The sequence below is a fragment of the Anopheles aquasalis genome, chromosome X, assembly GCF_943734665.1.
Source record: "Anopheles aquasalis chromosome X, idAnoAquaMG_Q_19, whole genome shotgun sequence".
In the NCBI taxonomy this organism is placed as follows: Eukaryota; Metazoa; Arthropoda; class Insecta; order Diptera; family Culicidae; genus Anopheles; species Anopheles aquasalis.
Genome location: NC_064876.1, coordinates 4,315,443 through 4,340,435, shown reverse-complemented (window position 1 = coordinate 4,340,435; position 24,993 = coordinate 4,315,443). Strand labels below are relative to the sequence as shown.

General features: G+C 47.1%; 3 protein-coding genes across 8 annotated transcripts in view; 2 read left to right on the top strand and 1 right to left on the bottom strand.

The window, feature by feature from the left end:
• Positions 1–12,300: 12,300 nt before the first annotated feature.
• LOC126576834 (antigen 5 like allergen Cul n 1-like) lies at positions 12,301–13,388 on the top strand. Its single transcript, XM_050238173.1, has 2 exons — positions 12,301–12,319; positions 12,401–13,388. Exons 1-2 carry the CDS (start codon positions 12,301–12,303, stop codon positions 13,222–13,224), a joined length of 843 nt encoding a protein of 280 aa, XP_050094130.1. The 3' UTR covers positions 13,225–13,388.
• Positions 13,389–15,388: 2,000 nt separating this feature from the next.
• On the top strand, positions 15,389–20,939 carry LOC126571332 (uncharacterized). The gene is made up of 3 exons (XM_050229751.1): positions 15,389–15,473; positions 15,535–18,508; positions 18,583–20,939. The coding sequence occupies exons 2-3, from the start codon at positions 15,614–15,616 to the stop codon at positions 19,825–19,827; spliced, it is 4,140 nt and encodes a 1,379-aa protein (XP_050085708.1). The 5' UTR covers positions 15,389–15,473; positions 15,535–15,613; the 3' UTR covers positions 19,828–20,939.
• Positions 20,940–23,159: 2,220 nt separating this feature from the next.
• LOC126571435 (uncharacterized) overlaps positions 23,160–24,993 on the bottom strand; it is a 2,620-nt gene continuing 786 nt past the window's right edge. For 4 of the 6 annotated variants that reach the window (XM_050229975.1, XM_050229940.1, XM_050229983.1 and 1 more), the window contains exons 2-4: positions 24,654–24,892; positions 24,423–24,575; positions 23,160–24,320 (exon numbers count right to left, since the gene is read on the bottom strand). In XM_050229975.1, coding sequence (XP_050085932.1) covers positions 23,989–24,320; positions 24,423–24,575; positions 24,654–24,822 — 654 coding nt within the window. In that variant the 5' untranslated portion in view covers positions 24,823–24,892 and the 3' untranslated portion in view covers positions 23,160–23,988. Of the gene's footprint in view, positions 24,321–24,422; positions 24,576–24,653; positions 24,896–24,993 lie in introns of all 6 variants that reach the window. The other 2 variants (XM_050229950.1, XM_050229959.1) reach the window with 1 other exon arrangement.

Sequence of the window (24,993 nt, the reverse complement as noted above, 5' to 3'; positions counted from 1 at the left end):
TCATGTAGCTGTTCTAGAAGGAGAAGGAGAAGAAGGAGAAGAAAGAGGAGCAGGAGAAAGAGGTCTACTCACATCTCATTAGTTTCGTCTGACACACACGCAGGCGAAAGTCATTTAATAAAAACAAATTGGACATACTAATTAAATTTTATCCTCATCTTTTCTCGCGCTCGTCGCCATCCATGCCGCGGTCGGTCGTTCTGCTCCCATCGTGCGCGATCATCTTCGTCGTCGTCGTCGTCGTCGATCCGTTCGCGAGTTAACGACGCGTTTCGCGCTTCACTGCACCTTTCACGCCTCGCGCGTTCCTTTCTGCTGTGGTGAAAGGGCAAAGGAGGCGAAGGGAAGGCGGGTAGGGAGACCAGCGACCTCGTACACCAGGCAGGCCGGCGGGATGCCTCTTATGTCGGTGGTGTTCTTCACACTCGAACCCAGACTCGACATCCGACACCCCTTGCTTGCTTTCGTCCCGGGCTCCTTTGCTAGGCGGGATTTCATTTCCCGAAATTGTCTCGCTGCTTGCCTCGTGTATGGGTGGATGAAGTGGAAACTAGCTTCGTTGTTTTTTTTTTCTTTTTCTTTTTTCTTTTAGGGAAATTGCCGACAACGACGACGACGACGGTGGAAACTCGGTAGAAAGCGGAACGAAAACTAATGAAGAGCAGGAACACAGCAACGAAGCACCGGCATCCCGCTACATCGTGACATGTCAGAGAGAGAGAGAGAGAGAGAGAGAGAGAGAGAGAGAGAGAGAGAGAGAGAGAGGCCAGGAAAAAGGGGGAAAGGGTGCTGCCGTTTTCGAATAAATAAATAAATGAACCTGAAGTTAACGATGACGACAGAGACCCCGCTTCCGGATGTGGGAATGTGTGCCATCGCGTCGAGCGCTCCGCTCCGCTCCGCATCGATGTTTATTGCTTTTCTTCCCCGGTAATCGCGCTCGCCTGCGGGTGGTCCACAGGCACACACACGCTGGCGTGCACTTCCGCCAGCGTGCCAGCCCGGTGCCAAACCATCTGTGGCTCGGCTGGGCTCGGAATGGAATGGAAGCGAGGCGGGGGCGCCCAGAAGAGAAAGGAATTTGCGAGAGCCATTCCGGTTACTGTTGTTCTGTGTTCTGTGGCCGACGTTCGGACCGGGCCCAGCCCGCTACCCAAAACAATCCCCTGCTCCGACCACCTTCCCCCCCCCCCCCTCCCAACCCCCCAAAAATGTGGAAAACCGTACAGTTCGTGGCCGACAGGACATACTCGACGCCCGGACGCCGCGCGATGTGTGCGTGCCCCAGAGAGAGAGAGAGAGAGAGAGAGAGAGAGAAAAGAGAAAGAGAGAGAAAAAAGAGAGAGAGAGAGCAAGAAGGCCGGGGGGGGGGGGGGAGGGCGGAAAGGGGATGATCAAAAATTCAGGCCAGCTCACGCGTGTAGATTGCGAAATGCATATTTAATAATGCACTTCGCAGTCCGCAAATCGTACAGCAACCACACCCCCTACACTTTCCCCTCCTCCTTCCGGCCTTCCGACACACACCGAACACAGCAGCAACGTGAAGAACTGAAAGCTGCAGATGTTGCTCCGGATCCAGACACAAAGCCACAAACCGCAGGCAGACGAGCAAGCAAGCAAGCAAGCAAGCAACAAGCTCGTACCGGGGCCTGTAATGGTGTTACACACTCGAGCCTTTGGGGGTGGTTTGTTGGGGATTTGGCGGTTGTGTGTAGCGGGGGGGGGGGGGGCATCCCAGAATGCGCCCCCCCCCCCCAACAAAACAACACCCAGCACGGGGGTTTTGAGAAAGAAAAAAAAAACCGAGAAACACGCAGAACGCGGCACCCTTACTTGTTAAGTGCTCTCGAGACGGGGAAGGGGGGGGGTGGGGCAGATTTGCCACCTCCGATCCGCGTTTCCTCCACGGAGTTCGATACATTTTTCGATCCAGGAACCAAGGTTTTTTTTTTTTTGGGTGGGTTGGGGGCGCTGTAACGAGCAAACAATCGACTTTTTCACGTGGCACACAACACACACACACATACACACGTGTGCTCACATCCTTGCACATCCTTGCAAGAAGGTGAGGTGGTGTTGCGGGAAGGGTAGTTTGGGGTGAAAGGAGAAAGCGTGTTATGGTTTTTCTTTTGCGGCGCGGCGCGATGATGATTTTCCCTACAAATGCACCCCTTTTTTGCAGCAGCAGCATACTACACACAGACAGAAGCACACAAACATTTTTTTTTTTTTTTTTGGTGGCGCTTACAGTGGTCGGCGTTAGTGAAAGCCCACCTCTATGGTCCACCGCGTTTTCGCCTGTAAATTCGACAGTTTTTTGGTCGCAAAGGTCTTGTGATTTTATTGCTAGAAGCTCTAACTTTCCTCTTTCCAAATCACTTGCTTTGGGCTTGATAGGTTTGATAGTCTCTTTTTGAAAATTCTTTAAGTGCGAGATGGTCGATTATGATTGTGACAAAAGTAAAAGTCCACCTGCAAGGAAACATGTTTATCAATTCATATGGGCCACTCATACCCCGGATTTTCATTTCGAACTATTTAGACATGTTTTTAACATGGTTTCAGTTATGTTTGGTATTATTCTCTTTGTATTGCCTCGTAAAATAATAGATTTTAATAGGAAGATCGTTCCTAACGGGAATTTATATAAAAAATCCCATAAATTCTCAACCAGAGCTTTGAGAAAGTGATCCTAGACGATTAATACGACGAGGATGTCAATGAGAACTTATGGTTTTAGCGATTCGTTTAAAATCGTTTTCCTATCGCTCAACAAAATTGCTTCTCCGGGTTGGACTGAATAAATCAAAGAATCCTTTCTGGTGTCAAAACAAACAAACTAAAAATTAAACAAACAAACTAAACAAACAAACACTACCATGGTTTGCTTTCTATCAAACTCTCTATCGACGTATTGCATTAAAATCCATAATTGATGATTCTAAAAACAATAAACTACTTCTCCAGCCTTCTTTAAGCATGAAAACGTATGTCCGGGTGAAACTAAAACAATTCAGCTCAGTTTTGGATGAAACGGAAGCCTTTTAGCATATCCACTCCTGCACTCATGTGGTGCTGATCTTCCGTGGCATACTTCGCTCCAAAATTGACAACGAAAGGGATGTTATGATTGGACAGATAATTAGTTTCGATGATTTCTTAATCTCTGGAGCTTTTTTTTACATTTTTTCAATCATCCGTTTTCCGAGAGCGTCCGAAATTGAAACTGTGAGCTACTGATCAAGGACATTAGTGATTAATTAGCATTTCATGAACTGCCCTCCGATTGATGATAATTTTTCTGCTCATATCTGTTGAAGTACTTGGTTCAAACAATGATTAACAAGCAGTTTTCTGATGAGCATAGGCTCTGCTGTTCGTTGATACACCTATTCCACGTGCAAAAACCCGCGCGTAATCGACTTTCTACTGGAGATGCTAGGATAAGTGGATTTAATATGTGTAAACAATAATGGAGGGCACGTAAAATATTAAAACAGACGTAAATAAGTGTCCTATTGAAGATACAGTGACCAAAGGGTTCTATCGGAGTCCTCGGTTCATATTCATTGCAAAGTGGTTCATATTCAGTGCAAAGTGGGGATCAAGCTCAAAGCAAGTGATTTGGAAAGAGGAAAGTTAGAGCTTCTAGCCAAAAAAAAATCACAAGGCCTTTGCGACCAAAAACTGTCGAATTTACAGGCGAAAATGTGATGGACACAAAGAGGTGGGCTTTTACTTATGCCGACCACTGTAACAGCGGGGAACACGAGGGAAACGGAGGAGGAGGGGATGCGGGGGGGGGGGAGAGATGGAACATTTTAAAAAGGCCGCTCCCCCCCCCCCCCCCCCCCCCGGGTCCTTGGGGAGAGATTGACAGAGCAAACACACAACATCGATACCGCTGCGGCCGAAACGGATCGGCTCGCTTGTGGTCATGTGGTTGTGGTAGCGTCACATGCCAATGGTGGGGGATGAATTTTACGTTTTTGCAACCCCCTTCCCCCTCCCGCACACGCTTTTCACCGTTTTTTTCCATCTAACCCCTGCCCATTTTCTCTCTCTCTCTCTCTCTCTCTCTCTCTCTCTCTCTCTCTCTCTCTCTCTCTCTCTCTCTCTGTCGCTTTCGCTTGCGAAGTGGAAAACGGGGGTTAACTTATTCGAAGGGGAGCGCGTCCGAGGTCGCGAGGAACATGTTTCTTCTCGCTGGCTGGCTGGCTGGCTGGCCTGTGGAGCGCTTGGGGCACCTTAGAAATGGTGACCGCGGCCGATCAGTTCGATACCACGCACCCTCAACCCTTGCCAACCCCAAATTGAAGGGTGACAACGCGCGCGCGCGCGCGCGCGCTTGTTCGCGGTTTCCTTTTCATTGTCGTTGCGTTCGACCCGCGTCCGGCGTCCAGCACGCACAGGGGGTTTAGCGAGACACCCGAGGGATGAGTAGCACATGGGGGTTAAGTGGGGAGGGGGGGGGGGGGGGGATGGTTCTCTTGGAAGCGCGCGCGTTCCCGATTGCGATTGTTGTGTTAGCTAATTATTAAATCATTAAGTACCTGCTGCTCCTCGGTGCGGTGCGTGGAACAGTACCAGACGTGAAACACAGCACCCTCATCCCCCCCACCCCCACCCCCCTTTCATGCCATTATCGAGTGCGAGTGCGAGTTGCTTCATTCGGATGTTTCCCGGCGACTTCCGGCCGCTGCCGCTCGTTACAGATTCTCTCCATTAAATATTAATCATCCCGCCCCGGGCCCCAAAACGGACACGGAGGGCGGTCGGCGGGCCTTTTCATCTCGACAAACGATCTAATCAACCGCACCGCGCTCACCGCCCATAAATCAGTCAGCAACCAACCAACTAACAAACGCACCATCGTGCTGGCAGGTTCCCGGGAACGGGGGCGTTTGGGAGTGCCCCCGGGGCGTAGCGCGATGAGAAAATGAAAATGAAAACTCATCAGTGGAGCGAACGATGGAGCGCGTGAAGGTGAAAGTGGAATGGAAAAGCGATGGATGGACGCGCATGATTGCGAACCCATGGTAGGACCCCGGGAACCCCGAGTGACCCTGACGCGAGTCCTGACGCGAACGTGACACGTGTGCTCGGTCTCGGGCGAAGTGTAGCAGCAGCAGCAGCAGCAGCAGAGCGACGCCCAAGACAACGACCACGAGGAGAAGACAGAGAGATGAACAAGATGAGCCACACAACACATGTTTTTCTTTTTTCGCCCCCTCTTGTGATGGGGCCCCCGGGGCCTGGCGCGCCCGTACGATTCGAAGGAGCCCAGCCCAGGATGGTGGTGGTGGATTGACAGCGGCTCGCGGTAATTTGTTTTCGCTTAATTAAAATTAGCTCTTCTTCGCTTTTGCTCTTCTCTGCTTCTTCGCTTCCCTACCACCCGGGTAGGGTGTGGGATGGAGGGGAGGGCGGGTGGGAGACTCTTTCCTCTACGGGCGATGCGATGCGTCAACTTCTCGAGCCGACCAAACCGACCCCGGATATGCACATGTGCATCCATCTCCATTCATCACCGCCACGTACAGACAAACGGTACACCACAGAACCGGCGCGTTGGATCCGTTTGCCGGAGGTCCCTTTTGGCATTCCGCGACCCGATTGGCGGCTATCGGGGGGGAGGGGGGGGGGGTCACACAGGAGTCAATCCGCGTCACGTCGAGTGACGCGAAGTTGGTGTTTTGTTTGTTTGTTTGTTTGTTTTTTTTTTTTTTTCAGACAACAGCGAACCACCACGGCGCACCCGAAATCCAGAGTCATCCAGAGGGCGCAATAACCTGCTGGGTAACACTTTGCTGTTGCCACACCTGCGGGCTTCAAACTCTCTTGTCCACATACTGGCGAAATATGTACTACGAAAATCGTACTACGAAATATGTACTACGATGATTGGAATTTTATAAAGGGAATAATTAAAACACCCTAGACACCCGCTGGTTGAGGTATGTTTCATCAAAACAAATAGCCCAACAATGGACACCTTAATCCTGAAACTATTATACGCTCGATTGCTTCGTGCCAGAATATTCGTTGTACTCGATCTTGTCCTACAATTTAAGTGTAAGAAGGTTAGATCGCGAAATGTTTTGTGTAACAGGGATAAATGAGCGTTCGCGTAGGCTTGGTGATTTGACTCAAAGCGCATGCTAATCGAGCTAAATGGGGTAACTGACAGGCTGACTTCCTGTCTGATGCCTATTTTCCATTGCTCATGCGAATAGTAATGGATAATCATGGTGTGAATCTTTTTTTTTTTTTTAATTCGGAGCTGCAAACACATGATTAGGACTTCCGTTCACTATTTCCTGTATCAGTATGGCAAATATTTATTGTTCTTGCAATGATGCTAGACCACCAACGAGCTTTATGTAGTATTTATTATCTACCAAGTATATGCATATGAAACCGACTTTTTTCTGTTTTAGAGCTATACCTAGGCCAAATGGAGTTGTCTAGTCAGTATAAGTGTTTTATTTTGTTCATAAGGCATCGGTTAAACATAATCGGTGTGCAATTTTTCTGATAATTCATTGTGCTTAAAATGGCAAGTTCCGTTTTTTCCGTGGGCATGCTCTCACTGAAACATTGCACTGTGTGGTTTAAAAAAAATTAAAAGTAGTGATATTGATGTGAGAAACAATAACGTCACATTACAGGTCATCACATTGCAGGCCTTATTGGCCAAACCGGTTATTAATCATCATTAGAAGCAACAATAAATAAATTTCGACCAAGACTTGTGAAGAAAAATCAACGAAAACATCAAAAATGTCAAAATTGACCTATTTTTCTCGATGAAAATGCACCGCCACCGCGCGGAACATCGGCCCAGGACACGGTACAAAGCCTCAATTGGTAACAATTACCACTTGCCGCTTACTCACGAGACTTGACTCTATCAAATGAACATGGATTTGCATCGTTGCGACAGGTAATGGCCGAGCAGTGCTTCCTTTTTTACGAAAATTGAAAAAATTGAGGGGTTTTGAAAAAATGGTACAGATTGGCGGTGCAGATTGGCAAGACATTCAAAAAATTGACAAAGATATAGTTATAAATGTGTAGCTAACGATTGCCATCACTTTGGAGGATACGTTTTTTTACCATTTTCCAAGAATAAGCATTTTTTGTTGCAAAACAAAAAGGTCGATTTCATATGCATGCACCTGGTACATCTCGGTTGCTTAAAGCTATACAGGGACTCGTTTAATAGCAAGGGAAACAGGAAAAAAGTGAGTGAGATCACAAGAAATTAATAATAGATAAAGATCCCTTGTCAGAAGCTTATAAAATAAAGCAATGCTTTGTTAACTTGCAATTGAACAGGGTAACTTGAAATGTGAAATGTTTTCGTACGTACGTAAAAGGAGAAACCGAATGAGGCTATCATTTTGAAACAGCCGCCTTTCGTTTTGGCTCCCTATGCCAAAATCATGTTCGCTGTTGGGTAAATCGATCAATGCACATTATTTCTGTTACTAAACCAACGCGTATCCCCAATTAAAGGTGCGGTTTTCATTGTGAAAAGGCAGCGAGTAGCTACTCGCTCGCTCTCGGCCAAAAAATGAACCGCAACCGTAGAAATTCCTCCAGCAACACCATCTTTTCTTACATTCCCGGATGGAGAATGAAGTTGGCAACCCCCGCGGGGGTGCTAACAGTGCAATACGTCAATCCAATGAATTGCTTGCCTGGCCAGACCGCGACACTATTGCTGGCTTACTAAACTCCCTCCCAGTCGACTCCTAGGAATCGCTCAGCCGCAGCAGCAGCAGCAGCAACGGCAGCAGTTGCAGTGACTGCTCATCTGCACGGATGCAGCGTCTGCAGCGCCGCTAACAAGCATCGGCACGTCAGCTCACCCCCGGGGACCCCCCCCCCCCCTCCCGTCGCTGTCGCGCGCCTCCAGAACCGCCCCACAAAGTATGACAGGCAGGCCCGATAATCATATCGTTGGAGGAGTCGCTGTGTCTCGTCCGGCCAAAAATAGCCCCGGGCCCTCTGGTTTCTCGCCCCCTCCTTGATGATACTTTATGCCCCATCAGCACCGCAATCGATTAATTTTCCACCGCCCGGCGGCCAAACGGCCGTGCGTGCCAGAGAGTGCGCGAAGCGTGTGACCAAAGTGGCTCGACGTCTCAAGACACGAGGTGGGGCGAGGAGGGGTTAGTGGTGCTTGTTTGCACAGTGACATCTCATTCCACGCAAAACCCCGCCAACCGCCAATGTTTCGGTGTAGCGCGAATACCGCGAATGATTGATGAGAGGGAACATTTTTGCTCATTAGTGGGAAGAATAAATGGGCTGACAGTGGTAGTTTGTCATCCCGTGGTCTCTCTCTCTCTCTCTCTCTCTCTCTGTGTGTGCGCGCGGTTGCTGCTTTATGTTTTGATTTGCCGAGGAACGGGCGACTTCGGAGACCGAAGGCCGTTTTCCGCAAATTATTTTCGCGCACGATCGCACCACACGATGGTTTAGTGAAAGGGCGGCGGGGGATGGCTGGGAATGGGCACGCGAACGAGCTCTAATTGGACCATTTAGTGCTCCGTCGGTTGCACAGACGGAGTAGAGTGGGTTTTGGTCCGCCGGTTGGTTTTTGGTGTGAGCTGACGCGCGCGCGCACACCTTTTACACGATCGATTGATTTGTTTTGCGTGAGAAGCGTTCATTCATCTACAGCAGCGGCCTCAGGAGCCTGAGAGATGAGGCTGATCATTGCTAGAGCGGAGGTGTCGGGTTTGCCAGTTGCCAAGCAAGGCCCAGCGTGCCAATCAGTTCGGTACACAACAGTGTACGCCGGGCGCACGTAGGGGTACAAACAAGACCCTGCGGTCGTTGACGTTAATGCCACCAGTAAACGGTTTCTTGCTATGGTAGCTTGACCATTTTGGGGGGGGGGGGGGGGGGGGGGAAAGGATCAACGTCGGCTGACGCCGTTTGTATGAATGGCCAGCTGAAATGGGGAGGGGAAGAGGATGAAGAGGATGGTCAAGAGAGTTGGGGATAGAGAGGGAGAGAGGCCAGTGGTGGTTAACCATACTGCAAGTGGATTTTTTCCTCTTTACGCGGTTTAGGGGGAGGGGGGGGGGGGGATGCTTTGGTAATTTCTTACCAAAACAAGGCTCATTTTAGACGATTTTTTGTGCCGTAACCATTCAACTTCATTCATTCAAGTGAATGGCATATTAAACTGCAACTATTGAAGAATATTTGGTTCTAGTTTGGGGTAGATTGATTAGAAACTTCATCCATGGCATCAAATTTCTGAAGGTGCGTCTGCGAAAAGATACTGTTTTACCGGTGCCCATCGTAGCTGCGTGATGGGTCATCAGAAACATACAAATCGATACTCGTTAGAAAGATTATAAGTTTATCCAGGCAGCCCCGTCGAGTTTTTGTTTGAATTCCCTATTTTTCGATTTTGGACAGATTTTTAAAATTGAAAATGTGATGCTTTTTGTCGTTTTGCCTTAAAACACGATTTTTAAAGACTTATTCAAAAAAAAAAGTATCAACAATTTTTATGAAATCTCGACGGGACTACCGGACAAAGAGTGTACGGATTGGTTGTTAAAAATTTCGAATCGATCGGCCCAGTAGTTTTTACGGTACGGTGAGCACTGACTTTGAAGACGTTGGTTTTACGGGAAACGCTCATGAAAGTATGAAAGGCGGATTTTCAAAAGTCTGTAACTTGATCAGCTTTGCTTCGATGGATCCAAAAAATCTACACAATGTTCTTGAAAGGATCAGCATTCACCGAAGCCAAAATAATACCGAAGTCCACCCCTTTAAGGGGGTACTTCGGTATTTAATTTTTATTTGTGACACATGTTTTTAACATTTTTCCCTAAATGCTGATCCTTTCAAGAGTATTGTGTAAATGTTTTGGATCAATCAAAGAAAACCTGACAAAGATACAGATTTTTGAAAACCCGCGTTTCATACAAGGCTCCATGCAGCCCGTTACTTTGAAGAACGTTTCGCTAAACCAACGTTATCAAAGTCGGTGCCCATCGTACCATAAAAACTACTGAACCGATCGTTTCGAAATTTTTTACACATAATCTGCACACTTTTTGCCAGGGAGCCCCGTCGAGATATTATGAAAATTGTTGATACTTTCTTTTTAACAAATCTGTAAAGTTCGCTTTTTATGGCAGAATCGCAAAAGCATCCCTTTTTCAACTTCAAAAATCAGCCAAACATCGAAAAATAGGAAATTCAACAAAATCTCTCCTGGGATACCTAGACAAACTTATAATCTTTCTAACGAATATCGATTTGTATTTTTCTGGCGACCCGTCACGCAGCTACGATGGGCACCAGAAAAAGTATCTTTTCGAAGACACGACTGCGTAAATTTGATGGCATGGATTCATTTTTCAATGAATGTTGCCCAAAACAATACCAAATATTCTTGAGAAGTTGTAGATTATTATGTCATTTACTTGAAAAAATACAGTTGAATGGTTACGTCACAAAAAATCGTTTAAAAAGGGGCCTTCCTTTGGCCCGACAAATACCGAAGTTCACCCTTTTAAAAAAAAACATGATAAAAAACCAATATCTAAATCTCTATTGAATTGCATAAGTTCTACGAATTGAGTGCCGGAAATATCAACCAGGTTTCCTGACACGTTTCATCCGTTATTTGAACGTAAAAAAATTGGCAAGAACTGAACCAAAAATGGTGAACCAATTGGAACATTTCGTTTCGATCCATGAGACCACAATCTCACCGAAAACCAGATGCTCCGGGTCCACAAATAACTGGTGTGCTATTCTGTTCGCACTTATCTTTGTCTGTGTTGTTCTAGGCCGACGTACTCCGAGTGTGATGGATTAAAAGGGAAACGTCCAAAATAGGTTCCGGTTTTGTCGCCAGCCCCCAACGGTAATCGTCGAGCGATTCCGAGTAGAGCGGCAACACGCGCCCGCTTCGCGAACCGGAGACGCCACACCAGGCACACGCCGCGAGGTCCTTGGACACAGGTGGAGCGTTGTGGAGAGAGTGTAGTGCCCGGAGAAATTGGGGAACTTGATCGGGAGAAGGAAATAACGATGGGCGGCCGGCGAATCCAGTTGTCCGTACCGCAGTACCGCACGGTGAGTCACGGGCAAAGCAATGTGGCAAATGAGTCGTCTCGCTAAAGGTCATTCGCATAATTGGTAGCTCGCGGGTGGCCAAAGGCCCACCAAACCGTCCTCGCTGTCGTGTCACCCCTTTCGTCCGTCCGACACGATCGCTGTCAGTCTTTCTCTCTCACTGGCCTGTGTGTGTGTGTGTGTGTGTGTCTCATGCGGATGGTCAGTGTCTATAGATCGTACCATCGCAAACCTATCCTACCTTTGTCCACAACCAACAACCCGCGGATGCTGCGGCTAGAACCGGTTTCAGGCTCGCACACGCGCGCAAGATTGCCATTTGCATTTCCACAAAGCACCTGGCTAGGGAAATGGCTTCGTGGGTGGGTGGTGCGCGAGGGGAAAGGGGATGTTGGTGGATACAGGGAGAGAAAAAAAAAAGAGAGGGGCGATATGGTTCATTCATTCATCATGCTCGCGAACGAACACTCGACACTTGCGGGAAGCGGAAAAGTAGTAGGCAGCTAGAAAGAAGAGAGAACGAGAGAGAGAGAGAGAGAGAGAGAGAGAGAGAGAGAGAGAGAGAGAGAGAGAGAGAGAGAGAAAGGACGGGAGGGGAAGGACGTGAAGAGAGGAAGGGGGGAACCGGTTTTCCCCAAAATTTGCCCAACATTGACCGACCGACTGGCTGGCTGGCTCGATCGATCGATCGACGATGGCGGCTGACTGGCTACAACGACAGTAACCCCCCATCCCCCTTTCTCCACGTGTTCCGTACCACCGCAGCAGCAGCAGCTGGGTGTGATTTCGGCCGGTCGCACGATCGAGAGTCCCACGACAGCGAGAGGAGCAGGAGTGGAGCAGCGATCGTGTGACAGCGATCCGGTTTTGTGATGCGAGCCCAGACCAGCCAAAAGCCAGAGAGATAACAAGCGAGAGAGAGAGAGAGAGAGAGAGAGCGATGCAGACTGGGTACCGCATCTTCGTCGTTGAGGGGCTGTCTTGAGACGGCCAGCCACCAAGCCCAACCAGTTGCTGTTAGCACCTAGCACCGGCCGTCAGCTGTGCACCTTGGCCCTGATCGTGACATTGTGACGTCCCTCGTTCGCCGGCCCTCTCTTCCACCGCCCTCCCGCCCCCCCCCCCCCTTTCTCTCTCCCTCTCTCTGTCTCTCTTAGTACCCTCGTAGTGGCCATGGTTGACAATCTCAGGGGTAAGAAAGTTTCGAGGTGTTCCGTGATCACTAGGAGTCGTAGCAAACGCCGGTGACTCAGCAGACCCCATTCCTCGGCAGGGACAGGAGTGGCCCGCCGGTGGCGGTGGACACCGACGGCAGTAGTGCAGCTCGGTGTCGTGGTGTTGGTGCTGGTGGCCGGTGGTTTACCGGTGCCCGGGCACAGTCAGGTGGTGAATAATGGGCTCGACTTCACCTACTGCCAGCCGAGCCTGTGCCAGGGCGGCCAGCAGGACCAGCACGTCGGTTGCTACTCGGAGTTTCCGTTCGGGAAGGCGTGCCAGGGCCGGAAGCCGCAGCTCGTGCCGATGACGGAGGCGCGCAAGGCGGCCCTGCTCGATCAGCACAACCGGCAGCGGCAGCGGTTGGCGCTGGGGCAGCTGCCCGGTTACGCGCCGGCGTACGCGATGCCCCAGCTCTACTGGGACCACGAGCTACAGTGGCTGGCCGAGCTGAATGCCCGTTCGTGCGTGTACGCGCACGACCACTGCCGGAACACGGTGACGTTTCCGCGCGTCGGCCAGAACATCGCCATCATCCGGCACTTCGGGCTGAACGTGACCAAGGACGAGGTGGCCCGGTACATCGTGAACCACTGGTTCGACGAGTACCCGCTAGCGTACGGCTTCGTCGATCGCTACCCGGACGCGTACGTCGGTCCGGACTTTGCCCACTTCACCCAGATCGCCAACGACCGGGCGGTGCGGATGGCGTGCGGTATGGTGTCCTGGCAGACGTACAATGGTTACGTCTGGACGCACGACTACCTGGTCTGCAACTACTCCTACTCGAACGTGATCGGCGAGAAGTCGTACACTAAGGGGCCGGCCATGGGCGGCTGCAGCTACGGCCGTAGCCCCTACTACGATGGACTCTGCCGGTGAGGGATGTGACGCCCGATGACGCCGGGCGACAATGCGCGGACGATATCAAACCAACCGCCAACGTCTCCCCCACTACCAATCATTTATAGATGACAATGACGCGTAGATGTGCCTCTGTATGTATGCATGTATGTATGTGTGTAGGTTTAAGCCTTTTGTTTTGTTTTGCTGAAACTGAATAAACTGCGCCCGCGCCGCCGGGAAGAGCCGGCCCCAGCGTACCGGCGCTCATTCATGCGTTTCCCGTTTCCTGATCGCTGATCGCTCTATTCAGTAACTTCCCAAGCGCTGTGTGCTAGCTGCTCATGGGCTGCTGCTGGACATTATCGAGATCATGATACAGTGCGTTCAGTTCCGTGTCCGGGCAGAAACGAATTTGTAACGAATTATTTGAATTTCGAAGATAATAGAAAACAATACAGCTACATCTCTACCGGTTTTGCAGAACTTTAGGCGTTGAACAAACATTTTCAAATTTCAAATATTTGGCGGATTCAAAACCCTCGGGCAGGGGGTAGAAGGGATGCATTTGGTAAGTAATGAACTCATTTTCTTTCCCCCTACCTTCCTCAAGATTTTATATGATGATATTTTTATGTTTCTGGCACATTTATTGGGTTATTTAACCATTTAAATTTCGGCTACGAAACGCAATGTATGCAATTCGAATGTATGCAATTCGAAAGAGGTGTATGTATTTTGTTTTTGCTAAAAGAAGTTATTACGTACCAAAAACATCCCTTCTTCCCCCTCCCGCTCCACAGATAATAAAACTCTTTAACCCCTGTATGTATGCCATTTGTTAGAAGTGTGCATATTGTGTTTTTACCGTTCAGTTAAATATCTTACATCAGTTACTTTAAGGGAGCTATGAAGAAGTGGAGAAGGAACAGGATTTTACATTTTCATTTACAATTAATGATATCTGGGTAGTTTTTCATGTGAAAAATCTATTTAATGATGTTGTTAATTAGAATCTGGACCCAGCTAGAAGGCGACACTTGAGTGTTTTCACTTCCTGCTCTCTTGCTTGTTCTTTCTCCACTCCCATCACGGTGCACTCGCTGTCACCAATCGATCGTCACTGATCGATAGTTTACATCGCGAGGTCGGATTCTTAAAACTGCGTCGACACGACAGTTTCAGACCGGTTCTGTCAAACTGGTCTGCTGATGTATGCGAATTGACAAATGAATCTGGCTTCGCCTGTTTCTAGGCCTAGATTCTCAACAGTGTGGACGCTAGAAATTGGAAAAAACGGCAGCTTTTAGGAAACGATGTGGATGCAAGGTAATAGTGGGTTTTTACCGAATTCAAAGGAAGGGAATCCATGAACTTTTGTCAGTCTGTCAAAATGTCTGAATGTCAAAAAATAGTCCCCTAAATGTCAAAATAAAATCCAACATGGCGACGAAGAAATGCTGTGACTTCACCGGGTTATTTAAAACACTTTGATCAGAAACCCGCCTCCCGAAGAAACCCGAAACTCATGTGACAGAAATCGCTCACGCGCCACAAAGTCCTCTGTTAATGTTTAACAGAGCAGCTAACAGAGCAGCTAACAGAGCGGAAATCTTGCTGCTTTTGCGCATGTATTGGTGCCATTTTCGACGCATTTTTGCGATGGTGTGTGTGCCATCCTACGTACCCCGGTGCCCAGTATTTCGGATCAACATGAAGCACGCAAAAGCATAATTTCATTTTCACCAATTTTATTTTCACCTTTCGATCGAACACTCTGCCTCGCAAAACACATCACAAAACACAACACTTCGCACAACACTCCTCTGCTTCGCTGCCTGTCCGACGCTGATTGATGCCAGGATGCTGCCAGGGTGCTGCTGAAAAAAGACAACATGAATGATCATGATCAGATTTGATCAACAAACTATTTTTCAATTTCTTACCATTTTCCGTTGTCGCGCATGCCCACAAACAATGTTCACGGGTTTAGATGCTCCGTAACACAAACGAATGATATAAATTCACAGCAAAACTAGCTTTTTTCTTCCAGGACTTAGCAGAAATGTTCACCTTCCTCTTTCGATCGCCGTGTCCTTCCACAAAGCCGTGTCCGCATCAAAACAAACCGTAGGAGTGAAAGAGATAGCATGTACTCGAAAGAAAGAAATCTACTGCTTGATAAAAAGTCTGTCATTCGGGTAAAATACTTCGAATACTGTTCTTGTTTGTATAGCACGCTGCGCTTTTTTGTAGCTGAATTTGACTAAACATATAAATCAGTTAAGGTGTGTAATTTGCCCTTCTTATAAAAGGCGCCTTTTGAACATAAACTATTGTACACGCTAGGGTGCATCACCATCAACAAGCATAGTGGCGCATCAGCCAGCCTTGAGATGCGCACCGGAAGCAAAAACTAAGAGCAAAGATGAATCCTATTTCGCTGTATATTACGATATCGCGGTTAGCGTTTAAGAGTGATCTGCCAAGCGAGCTGCAGGATCTGAACCGACTGCTGCCGTATCTACGTAAAAGCCTCAGCTGCGTCGTTTGCTGCAAATTGCTCGTAGAACCGCAAAGTCCGTCCGCGGCTGGTTGCCAGCACCATGTATGCCGCAAATGCATCGGAAAACGTAAGAAACTAAAGCCAGCGTGTCGCTTCTGCAAAGATGCGCCACAGTATACTGGGAACATGCAGCTACGCATCGTACTGCAAGGCTACAAGAAAATCTGTCTGTATATCCGTGGACACTCGGTGTTTTCCGACATTAAGAAATGTGCTATGGAGCAGATGGGAGGTGTAGCGGCTGGAAGAACAGGGAACACCAACAACCACGGAGCGTCCCCTAACAGTCTTATGGATCTTATCGATGAGGGCGCAGATTTTGAAGATGATTTCGAGTGTAACTCTGGTCTGACGAAGGCGGCCTACTCCATCCTCCCCTGCATTTTCCCAGTTCCGGTGGTGCGGAAACGATCAAGCACCGGCAAAATCAACCGTAAGGTACAGAAGTCTGGCGATGGAAGGGCCTCAGCCGCCGCACGGCAATGCTTCCCACAAGTAATGCTGCGCGAATATCAAAAGCAATCCTCTGAGCGAGAACATTCGCGTCAGCAAAGGAATCTGCAGCAGCAGCAGCAGCAGCAGCAGTACACACAGCGAAAACAGAAGCCGCGTTCCGAGCAGCAATCCCACGGGCAGCTTCAATCACAGGAGCAGATCCAAGGACAACCACACCAGGGCTTTGATCTACAACAACGACCCCAGCCATCAGCACACGTTAGCTTGCCAAAAGTATCACAAACACAACACCATATCCTTCAACCACAGCAACAATCAACGCAACAACAGCAGCAGCATAATCATCAACCACAGCAACAACAGCAAGTGCACGTATTAAAACAATCACAGCCACCACAGGTCGCAGTGGAGGCGCAGCAGCAGCTTCAACGGTTGCGACAACAGATGCAACAATTTAAACAGCAGCAGCCGCTGCAATCGGCGCTGTCGCAAAAACCACATCAGCAGCTAGTTCAGCAGCAACATTCACAATCAATTCAACAGCAGACACAGCAAAGGCAACAACTACAGCAGTTGCAACAGCTTTCTCAACAACAACCGCAGCACCAGCTGCAACTACAACATGCCAACAAGCTACAGCAAAAGCAACTCCAACAGCAGCACCTACAGCAAAAGCAACAGAAATTACAATTACAGCCAAAACAGCAGGAGCCCCAGCCACAACAACAACAACAGCAGCAGCAGCACTTGCAGCTGCAGCAATCGCAACCGCAACCGCAACCGCAGCCGCAGCAACAGCAGCAGCAGCAGCAGCAGCAACAACAACTGCAGTTACATCAAAAGCAACAGTTGTCCAATCCTGCAATACTATCCCAACAGCAGCAGAAATTGCAATCTACTTCGTCTATACCATCTTCACAGCAGCAGCAGCAGCTGCCACAGCAACCGAATAATCTGCAGGCTTCAGTATATCATATTCAGCAACAACCGCAGCTGTTACAGCAGCAGCGAATCAGCAAGCTGGGAAGTAGCCCGTTAATCATCCAGCCCACAATTCGTCGGGTCATTGCTTCTTCTCGCGCCGGTCCCACCATTATACATGCAAAACTGCCACCGACACGAACCTCGGCCGTTCCAGCCAACAGCTCTTCCATGGTACCCACGAATCTGCTGCAGCCGGGGGCCGTCACTGCTGCGACGCCAGTCGTGAAGAATGCTTGTCCTCCGACGACCCCACGCATCGTTAACATCACAACACCGCAGGAGATCAAATACCAGTCAGCTCCAATCAAGACGGTCTCGAACGGCTCTACAATGTACTCCGTTGTGTATGCCAGCAACAGCAACAAAGTATCGGTAAAGCGTAAATCGGATGTGCCGATAACGAAGGCAACCAGCGCCTTTCCTTTGAAAATCGCCGCGACCACAATGCAATCCCTCCAGCAACATAAACCGATAAGCATCCCACCGATCGACCAGCAGGCCAAACTCGTGCAGCAACCTCTAACGGCCCCGCTGCCTGTCGCTAGTCCAAGTCAGTTGTCTAAATCGAATTCACTCAGTCAACCGGTAGTTGGCCAGCCATTGCAGCAACAGCAACAACAACGCCCAGCGCAGCTTCCGATGCGCTCACAGCAACCGATAGCAGCACAACTTTCTCAACAGCAAGCACTGGTTGCTTCTAAACCGCTCCTCCAGCGCACAGTGCCGTCGCAACTCATGGCTGATCGTGTGAATGTAGCACCTCGTGCACAGCACGTTGTGTTTCAACAGACATCGAGGCAGGGCCAGCCACAGCAGCTGAAAGTATTAAATCAATCGCTAGGGCAGCTGCAACAGCAACCAAAGTTGATCCAGCTACAAGGAGCTGTCCCACAGCAGCCACAGCAACAGCTACAACTGCAGGGACAGCATCAGTTACCTCCGCAACCACACTTGCTCCAGAAAAAGCTGTTGCTGCATGCTGGAACTCAAAAATCACCTCAAGTGCAACAGCAGTCGCCGCAGGTACAACAACAGCAGCTCGTGCAGCTGCAACAGCCGCAGCAGCAGCAGCAGCAGCAGCAGCAGCAATCGCAGCCTCAACCGCAAACGCAGCAGTCGCAACAGCAGCAGCAACAGCAACAGTTGCTACAGCAACAATCAATTAAGCGGAAAGGCTGTCGTTGTGGGAATGCTACGCCCACTCCCGGCAAGTTAACTTGTTGCGGTCAGCGTTGTCCCTGCTACGTTGATTCTAAATCGTGCGTCGACTGTAAGTGCCGCGGATGTCGTAATCCACACCGTGCTGATGGACTCAAGGTGGGTAGCATATTTCAACTTTCAACCCACTACCACGCTGGATCAAGCTAGTAATGTGTTTAATATCTTTGCAGATTCGGCGAAGTCTTTCTGAACTGTTACAGCAATACAACACCCCAACCTCGGTCGAAGGTAGCAGCGCTGGCGATGTCAAGGATGGTACAAAGATGGTGTTGAGTGGTATGGGAACAAATCTATCTGCTGGTCCATCTGGCAGCACCCTGATCGCAGGGCCGAAAATAGCGCCTATCACTTACAGCATGACCGCTGCAAAAATGAGCCAGGAAGCAGTTGTCAATGCTAATAGCACCGGTGGAGGTAATGTCAAAGCGATGAACACTGGCCAACATCTCCAACTATCCAAGACTCCAGTCACAGAAGGGACTAGTGTTGCAGCTTCCGGTGTCCCGAAAACAATATGTACCCCGCAAACGGTTATGTATAAAACGGGAAAGCCATTGGTGAATCGCTTTCTACCTACTATGCAGCCGGTACCAGTGGCGACAGCTTCCACTAGCCTAGTCAGCGATACCAGTGTGTCGGTTCGGCCGTTCGTGGGAGGTTTTGTCAACGGCAATTCAACTACTACGGTGAGCTATCTACCGGTAGCGGCCACCAGCGCCCTCTCAACATCGTCATCAGCATCGTCGTCGTCGGCTACCATCTTGACCAGTGGCTCTGGTTCTACATCCACCGTTAATACAGGTTTGTTTTTCGGCGTGGACAGCGCAAAATCGCTGTCTCTATCGGTAAGTACACCAGCTACAACGACCGCCACCGGTCAATACGGGCGCCTCTGGGCTCGACCGAATGACGCGAAGCAAACGGTGTCCACCTTCGCGGGAAATGTGAACATTGCCGATGGCGTAGCGGGGCCATCGAAGACGAATGCCCAAGGGGGATCACTTGCGCCGCAGATAAGAGCACGCAGTGTAGCTAAGCCGGACGCAATGCTCGGGCAGACCTCGAACCAGTCAAGCCTCAGCAGCACTACCACCAACTTCCCCTCCACTTCCTTCTCCACCACGAATCCTCGCAGCTCTCCTTCTGCAACGCGCTTTGGATCGGATTCATCCACCCTCGCGTACTGCTCACCAATCTCATCCACCACCGATTCCTCACTAATGATGTTGAACGCTGCGGCTGCCTCTAGCAACCTGTCGAGCAACAACAATCTTGTATTTCTCAATCCAAGTCACGGACTTCCAAGCGATTTGGCAAACCTTACCGGTTATGATGTCATTCTTGATTCGGATGGTGGACTGGATCTTTGTCAAGATCTAGAGCTTAATGCGGCCAACCTGATGACATTCGACTGATTGGACCCAAGCGAAAGTTTAACGGTCGCAGGCGGATAGCTCCACCGTCCTGAAACTGAAAGAGTAAAGTTAAACCTTTTGTAAAAACACATCACTTGGCCTTTTTCAGCCAAAAGTATAGTTTAACAGTCAAGAAATTGAAAAAGGTGAAGGTCCCGATTCTTTACAGAACAGTCATTCGTGTCTGTTAACGCTTAACAGACCCGCAAGCAGAAAATTTTCGGGTCTGTTAATGTTTAACATTTTTAACAAGAATTCACCCTTCGGCAAGGTTCATGGATGCTCTTTGTCAATAGAGGTGGGCTCTTACTTATGCCGGTGATAGTGTATGGAGATTTTAATTTGCAATCATCAGAGCTTTTTAACCCTCACTAGCAGCTAATCGTTTGGAATATGAAATTATGTTGTATACTTTTCGGATAGGATAGTTCTACCGCGACTGGCATATCCAATTCGTTTGCCGACATTGGCAGCTATGCGAATTGGTTTTGGTTATTCGCAAAACTGTGTGCTTAGCTTTCCTTTTTAGCAGTTTTAAGCTTTTGGTTTGCTTTAATCTATAAAAAACAGCTCTATATGATAAAGTTTCAAAAACTATCTGCTTCCGATTTATCCGGTAGACGATCGAGTAAGGTCATTTTTTTTACTATTAGGCTGTTTCATTGGTAATTGCCGGATTTCCATGCAGATAGCAATGACCATTGTTTTAGCAGTACCAACCTAATATGATTTATTGTATCAAATTTCAGAGTAAAAGACTAACAAAGGTCCCCCGCTTTCGGCGAGCTACTGAGGGTCCGAAAAAAATTAACCGCTTTTAACTGATTTGTAATTTTTTCACCCCTCCTCCCTTCCCAAATACATTTAATTGCGTTTCCGTATATTTTAATGTAGGTTTGTTTACTAAAACTGTAGAAATTAGCGATTTGTTCGGCCACTTTAGTCTTTAACCAATTTATTTATTTTTTTCCGTTGTTAACTACAACTTTTCAAGAATATTTTGTAGTTTTTTGGGAAATATTTGTTAAAAATATCATCAATGGTATCATATTTAGAAACGCGTGTCTGTAAAAATGTACTATTTTTGGTGCCCATCGTAGCCGCGTGATAGGATGGGCATCGAATTTAAAAACGTTGATTTTGGACAAACGCGCTTCAAAGTAGTGAGATGCTATAAGTAAAAATGTAAAAATAAGTTGGTTTTAGAAAAAATAAATACCTTTACCTTCCCCCCCCCCCCCTCCCTCCTAAGCTTGAAGCTGGGCAACACATGCGCAATATTATTGGTCAATATTCTAGGTTACTTTGATTTATAATGTATAGTTCAATTTCTGATATATGCTCAATAATTCCGAATAATTCAGTGTATTGATCAATAATATTGCGTGTGTGTAGCCTGCTTAAGAAATATGAAACGAGATCCTTAAAAAAATCTGTAAAATTCAAAAGAAAGTTCTAAATTTTCCCTTTTCACTTATGATACAAGTGCATCAGTTAAAAATTCTATGCAACTGTTTGGTTACTTGTAAATGTTGATGTTAATGAATTCATATCTGTTCGATTAGTAAATCGAGTAAATGAGCCACTAAATAGAATAACAGCGTGGCAATGCAATTGAGATGATAAGAATGGTTCTTCGATGGAGAGAATATCAAAAAGGAAGTAAAGAAAAGCAGACGTTCCAAGAAAACAAATACGAATTCAAGCGTAGAATATTCATGTCAATGACTCAACTGCTCACGTTTGGTGTCTGTTCTTCGTTAGGTTCGTGCTGAGGGCATCGATTTTTATTTTTCTCATTTACAATTTCTAATTTCAAATAGATAAATCTAGCTTTGGATTAGCCTCACTGTTTTCATTGGTGTATGGCGCTTTCTCTTCTCCCTGGACGAAAGCTAAAGCTGTAGGAAGTAAGAGTCTTAATTTAAGTGCATCCTGCAAACTAAGCCCTACTTAGGTCGCATACTTTCATCTGCTACTAGCGGCTGCAAACAATCAATCGCGAAAGGCTGAGATAGCCATTGGCATTGCTACATCGTCAAGTAGCATTATGCATTATTATTTAAATAAAGATTTCATTGCTGTCGCGTTATCACAGCGAAACATGAAACGTTGCATAAATGTCATCGAACAAAGTTTCTGAATGTTTCGTTAAAAAATAGATAGCGAAAAAGGATCTTTTTCAATAGACGTATTTTGATCGTTTAAAGATCACAGAAAACCAGGTTTACCTGTATCAACCTGTACAAAGTTTTGCTACTATATACAATTTTGTATTAGGCCGATACTAAACACACAGTTTGACTGCAGTGTGACGATGTAGAGCTTTACAGCTATCGTCAAATATCTGAAAGCAGTAGACGTTTACTTTTGTCCGTAAAATGTGGCAAATGTGGCACTGGAGTTTTGTCTAGTGGAGTAGTAGTGGAGTTTGTTTAGGGGATTTACTTTTTTAATTCTTATTTCTCATTGCATACCATACTTCATTATGGTTTTTTAGCTTCATTATCTTCAAATAACAGGTTTGTAAGAGGTAATTCAGTATTGTAGAGTAAGAAACAGCAACGACGCCATATGATACACTGTACAATCACTGATAGCAGGAGCGTTGAACGATAGAGGTCTTGAAATCGAGACGAGTGAATGATAGAGGACATGCAAGCGATCCTAAGTTCTTAAGAACGGAAAATTGAGAGGCGAACGGAGCGCAATCTCATGTATGACCATAATATGGCAAGATTGTGAAACACACAAACTGAAGAGCAAAAGTGGAACACGAAGTAATCCGCCGGTCAGCGTTGCAGGTGTTAAAGCTGTAGATCACCCATCCTCGCTGTCTATAATAGTTATTCACCTACATACGTTGCGCGATTTGTTCTCGGTTAGAATCTGATAATTTGCCCTTGCCACCTAATTACCATTTTAATAATGAACTTTAATTTGTAAAATGTTTTTCAAAATACGACTCGAAACACTACAAACCCCTTGCATATATTAATGCCAGCTTTCATTGTTATACATTCTTCGAGTGGCAACTGTCTTGGTTGGTAAGGTAATGTGCGACAGCAACCACCCATCTGTACATTAGATTAAGGTCGATTAGCATTAGCAGAGTGTATATGAAGTATCGATGGAGAATCCTTAATAAAGCTACAGCTCTATCGTCGCGACAATGGATTTCAAGAAAAGGTGTAAATGACTTTCGCTCTACCCGGTTGAGAGAAGGATTTCGATCTGAAATCAGTTAGATGTCTGCCAAAGCTCTGATTCCACAAATTGGACTGGTAACAAGAAGAGCCAATGTAGTGTGGTTAAAAAAACTATTCTATTCATTTTCTAAATCCAGTATACAACGGATCAATGGAATTTATTTCGAGATTTTTTTTCTTATAATTATTAAATGGTTCGTTATTTCTGGACGGCCTCATTTGTTTTCCTGGGTCATCTCAGGCTTCGCCGTGCAAGCAGTACAAAACATAAATGTAATCCCCGCTACCTGATCAGGTGTGCTGAACGCTGTACTCATTGTCCTACCAATGATTATTAAAGTCCTAATCGTTCTTTCGTTACAAATGATAACAAAAGACAAAATTCCTACGGTTTGTTTTAAGTTCAGTTGGCAACGCAATGCAGATGTTCAGTTTTCCTGCCATTTTAACCTGTCTGGCATAGGCTTATAACGACGAATTTTGTAAGCTTTACTTATTTATTATTTGCCATCGTCAGGCTATCATTTAAAAAGCATTTCAATAATTTATCCTATCCGGAAATCAAATTTACCTTCTGCAACATTAAGAGATTCAACGAAACATCTGACGAAACATAGCTAGCAAATTAAATGCTTATATGCAACATCCCTTGGTTCGACTCCTTTTGAATAGGAAATACTCCTAGCATTAGTGCGATTCGACCCGCGTGTGAAGCTGAATGAATAACCTATTTCGGTTAGTAATATGCAAAGAAAAAAGTAATGAATCAACAGGCCATAGAACATGGAATGCTTCGGCTGCATTAATACAGTAGAGGTGAAGGTCGAACCCTAGGGATATTAAAACCAGTGCCAATGTCACAACTTAAACTATTTACCATCAGGAGGGTGAAGTGATTTCATCTGTCACTAATTACTGGACATGAGAGCATAGTTTCTTGCTAGTTGCCAACTTAGGCTTCCTCTCCAGCAGTCCCGCTTCCTATCGGTCGCAGCACAATTCTGGGATCGGTATCCAACATCCTATCAGATTCTTCTGCACTACTAAGGCACGAATCTTTGTTATCCGGCATCAGATTTCGTCGCTCTTCATCGTCCTGGCGTGTTGGAATTTCTGAAACCGGTGCGTACTGCGTATGTGAAACGAGCGGATCCGTGCTCGGGTTAAGGGCTAGTATCTGACCACTAGCCGTACCCTGAAGCTGTCGTGCTAAACCTTGCTTCTTGGAAAGCGCACAGGGACAAACGCAACTGCGCCGCCAATCGGCTACATTCAGGTATAATCCTTTAGCGGTAAAAGACCAACAGAATAACAAGAAAAAAAACATGTTATACAAGCTCTAAGGTAATGGAAGTATAACTATTGCATTTATCAATATAAACATACCTAGCAGGAACAGCGAAAGCACGGTCATGATAGCGCCAACTACAATAAGACTGATATCAATTCGTTCCTCCTGCACTTTGCCATCCGGATTGATCTCCGGATACTGCTCGGCGTCGGAATAATCTGCTGAGCCGCTCGCAATCAACGCCATTCCTGTGCAATAAGAATAACAGTGAAATCGCAAAGCATGATACGATTCTGGGGAAAGTTTACTGCTAAACTGGAACTTACCTATAGCGAAGGTTATCAATCCTAGGACCAGAATTGTCATTTGAGCGGTTGGTTTACGGAGTATCTTCATCGACGAAGCAGCTGTCGTTTGGGCAAGCAAGCCACCGGCACTCGTCCGTGTTTCGTAAGAAACCGTCGTCGGTTGATAAACGGGACCACTTTCCGGCATCGTGCTGCTGCTTTTGGGCGTTGACTTCCGTAGATCGGCTTTCGTTGATCGGAGGCGCCAGTAGATCGATCTGCTTGGGTTCAAATGTATCCATAATTAATGTTAAATGCAAATGAATCAAATGGATAGTTCACTTCACACTTTCTTCCCAGTTATCAAACGAACGCAAAT